Source organism: Cenococcum geophilum (assembly GCF_001692895.1).
Source record: "Cenococcum geophilum 1.58 unplaced genomic scaffold K441scaffold_18, whole genome shotgun sequence".
Taxonomy (NCBI): Eukaryota; Fungi; Ascomycota; class Dothideomycetes; order Gloniales; family Gloniaceae; genus Cenococcum; species Cenococcum geophilum.
In genome coordinates, this window is record NW_027137576.1 from 1616030 (window position 1) to 1619345 (window position 3316).

General features: G+C 54.7%; 1 protein-coding gene across 1 annotated transcript; it reads right to left on the reverse strand.

The window, feature by feature from the left end:
• Positions 1 to 718: 718 nt before the first annotated feature.
• On the reverse strand, positions 719 to 3099 carry K441DRAFT_86336 (uncharacterized protein). The gene is made up of 3 exons (XM_067654496.1): positions 2866 to 3099; positions 2492 to 2804; positions 719 to 2431 (listed from the first exon to the last, which is right to left on the reverse strand). Exons 1-3 carry the CDS (start codon positions 2945 to 2947, stop codon positions 877 to 879), a joined length of 1950 nt encoding a protein of 649 aa, XP_067504608.1. The 5' UTR covers positions 2948 to 3099; the 3' UTR covers positions 719 to 876.
• Positions 3100 to 3316: the final 217 nt, after the last annotated feature.

The window sequence follows — 3316 nt, forward strand, 5'->3', positions numbered from 1 at the left end:
TGCACGGGTGCACCTACCATATACTTGTCCATGCGAGCTTGACAGCTTGCTTATTCCCAAGTCTGCAATAAAGGAGGTCCGAAACTGGCACCCCCTAGCTACTAAAGTCGCCCAGCTTTCGGCAGCACCGCTAGCTCACAGCTTCAGTTCACACCAACACTGCCTAGGTCTAAAAACGGAATCTAGCGAGGTCAAAACCCGAGGATGAGTTTATAGGTCCTAAGGGTATACAACGCCAACTCCACCTCCCTTTTATCTAAACACTAAGTCCCAAATATCCACAATAATTATAATCATAACCCACAACCTCAACCGCTATTAATCCCCCCTCTTTTATTTTTTTCACAACCCCAAGTCCATCATCCTCCTAACCCAAACACCCCCCACGCCACCACCCCCAAAGCCACCCTCCCACCTACACCCCTCCTTCCCCGGCCCTGCCCCATGGCCCCCGCCGCCGAGCGCTTCGTACTCGTCGCGCTGACCACCACGCTCACCGTCCCACTCCCCCCCTGGCTCGGCACCAGCGTAGTCCCCCCCTGAGTCGTCGTCCCCACCATCCCGACCGCACTCGCAGTCGAGCTCGTCACCCCAGCCCCCGCAATCGTGGTGCTCTGGTCCCCGACCACGAGCACAGTCTCCCCCGCCGCATCCGTCGTCAACGCCACAACAACGCTGCTATTCCCCGCACTCAGTGTGATGGGATGGCCTGGGTACAGCGTCTGCGACCCGATGACGTACTCGGTCAGCAGCGCCGAGCCGGACGCTACAACCGTCGTTGCGATGGCGAGCGGGGCGGCGATGGGAGTCGGGGCCACGGCGGCAGGGAGGGTGGTCGAAACCCCGCCGATAACCAGCACGGTGGCGCCCGCGGCGTCAGTCGTGACGCTGAGAACTGTGGTGCTGGAGCCTGCGCCGAGGGTGAGCGTCGCGCCGGGGGTGAGGGGGGTGGAGTTGAGGAGGTATAGCGGGATGGGGAGGGGGGTTGCGGCTTGGTTGCCGATGGTGAGGGGAGGGGCGGGGGCGGTGGCGGGGAGGGTGGTGGAGGGGATGCCGTTGACGAGGAGGATCGTGGCGCCGACGCTGTTGGTGCGCGAGGCTGAGGACTGTGGTGCTGACGCCTGTGCCGAGCGTGATGGGGGGGCCGCCGGGGGCGAGGGTTTGGCCGCCGATGAGGAGGTCGGTGGCGGTGGTTGGGGTGAGGGTTTGGCCCGCGATTGTTAGGGTGGGGTGTGCGGGAGTGGCTTGGGGCTGGATGGTCGAGGAGTCGGTTCCTACGAACACGACGGTGGCGCCGGCGGAGTTAGTGGCGAGGCTCACGACTGTTGTGGAGGAGCCTTGGCCGAGGGTGATGGCTGGTGCGCCGAGAGCAAGTGTTTGGCTTGAGATGACGAAGGCGGATGCAGAGTTCTGGGTTATGGTTTGACCGGCGATGGTGAGGGTTTGAGGGGGTGCTGCGGGGGAGCTTGCCGGCTGAGCGATCACGACAGTGATACCGTCAGGGCCCTCGGTGGTAATTGCTGCAGGCTGGGAAGTCTGCTGTTCCTCGTCCGGTAATCCTGTAGCTGAGCTTTCTATGCGTTCTGTAAATGCTGGAGGGAAACCAGCTAATACGGAGCTGAGCTCAGGACCAATCAAATCTGTTGATGAAGGAGCTGGCCGCAGAACTGTTACTGAGGGCTCGGCTTTTGAAGAGATCCTCGGTGTTTGGATAATTGAAGTCGCGGCATCACCTAGCCCGGAGACTGATGATTCTCCGTGCACAAGTTGTGCAGGTCCATCCCCATGGAATATATCAACTGCAGTAGAAGTCGGCGTCGCCGGTGAGGATGTTGTAGTAGACAGAAAATCGGCCACAGAGCTTTCAAGAAGAGGTGCATCCATTATTGACTTAGAAGTCCCAGTCGCTGCTGGAGCACTTAGTGTTCCTATCGTTGCCGGAGCACTTGCCTGAATCACTGGAGCTGCAGGTGTCGCAGTTGAGATTCCTTGATTGCTGAGTCTAGCGGACGTCGGGTCCGCAATAGTAGCATAAGAAGTCGAAGTAGCCGTAATGAAGGAGGCAACTGGTATTTGATTGACAAAAACCTCAGGTTGACCGTTAAATATAAAGGGGTTGAAACCACCGCAAAGGCAACTCTGCACAGCTGGCTCATTTGGAAAAGCGGTCCGGTAAAAGTCTGAGTTTTTATCCTCGGAAGTTATAAGGGCAGGCAAAAAATTAAGGCCACGGCGGTCAGTGTCTGAGTTTATTTGGGGGTTGTCTGTTGCAGTAGCTGGCGGTGGATATATTGGATGGCTAGGAAACGGAGTCTCAACCCGAGCGATAAAATTGGGACTAGCTTTGGTGCTTGAAGCGTTGGCTGTTTCGGCAAGACTGCCAACTAGGAAGAAAGAATCATCGTAGTCGACAAACACTGCGGGGAAAGCACTATAGTGGCTATGTTAGACAATATGTTGGGCAATCCCTTGAAGATGTAATTCCACTTACATGACGGTAGTATAAGCTGTTTGAGCGGTAGTATCTGAAAAGGTCAAAGTAGTTATTTGAGTGCCTTGTGCATTGGTTTCGACGGCTTGAGTTGAGAGTGACGCATTGGGATCACGCAAAATGGTGGTGCTAGTTTTATTTGTGCGAGGGTCTATTATGATAACGTGGGTTGCAGCAGTGATGGTCGTAGTAGAAGTTTGGGCTACCCAGAAAAGCTGGGTTGTTAGCACCACGTAGGTACATGCTGAAATGTTGGCCGGCGCCGCAACCGAATTGGTACTACTTGCTAGCGGGGCAGTAGAGTTAACGGTGGCTTTAGTATAGTATGTCAGTAACGTGATTGGGTTTGATGCCGAAGAAAGATACGAGCTTACGATACTTAGGCACGACAATACAGAGCGCAAAGTCAATTAGAAATATAAGGACCGAGGTCTGAAGAAATGAAAAAGTAAACATAACGACAGACGTAGTTGGGAAGAAAAGGCGGAAAAAGGAGAGTGCAAGCAGACGGCAGAGAAAACAAGAACCGGGAGGCCGCTATATCTCCACTTCGAACTATTTCTAGGACCCCACAAGGCGTTTACCATAATCGGAAGCATGGGGCAAGCTCCATTTGCATGAGAGACAGTGATGGGACAAGCAGGCTCTAGTACATGCAAGGCACCATGGAAAGTATTCAGCTTGTCGTTCTGTTCAATGAAAATTGGGTTTGCAATTCCGGTATAGAGGCTTAGGTGAGATGGCCTTGGATTAGCCCGTTAGCGCCGGGGTTGATCAGCCACTCAGGATCCATCGTCTTTCTCAACCTGTGATCTAGCTAATCTA

What these genes read in the sequence shown, in the direction of transcription:
- K441DRAFT_86336 (XM_067654496.1), bottom strand. Translation starts at nt 2,947, where the DNA reads ATGTTTACTTTTTCATTTCTTCAGACCTCGGTCCTTATATTTCTAATT. An exon ending in TATTGTCGTGCCTAAGTATC is followed by an intron (nt 2,805 to 2,865) that starts GTAAGCTCGTAT and finishes ACTATACTAAAG; the next exon opens with CCACCGTTAACTCTACTGCC. An exon ending in ACAGCTTATACTACCGTCAT is followed by an intron (nt 2,432 to 2,491) that starts GTAAGTGGAATT and finishes TAGCCACTATAG; the next exon opens with TGCTTTCCCCGCAGTGTTTG.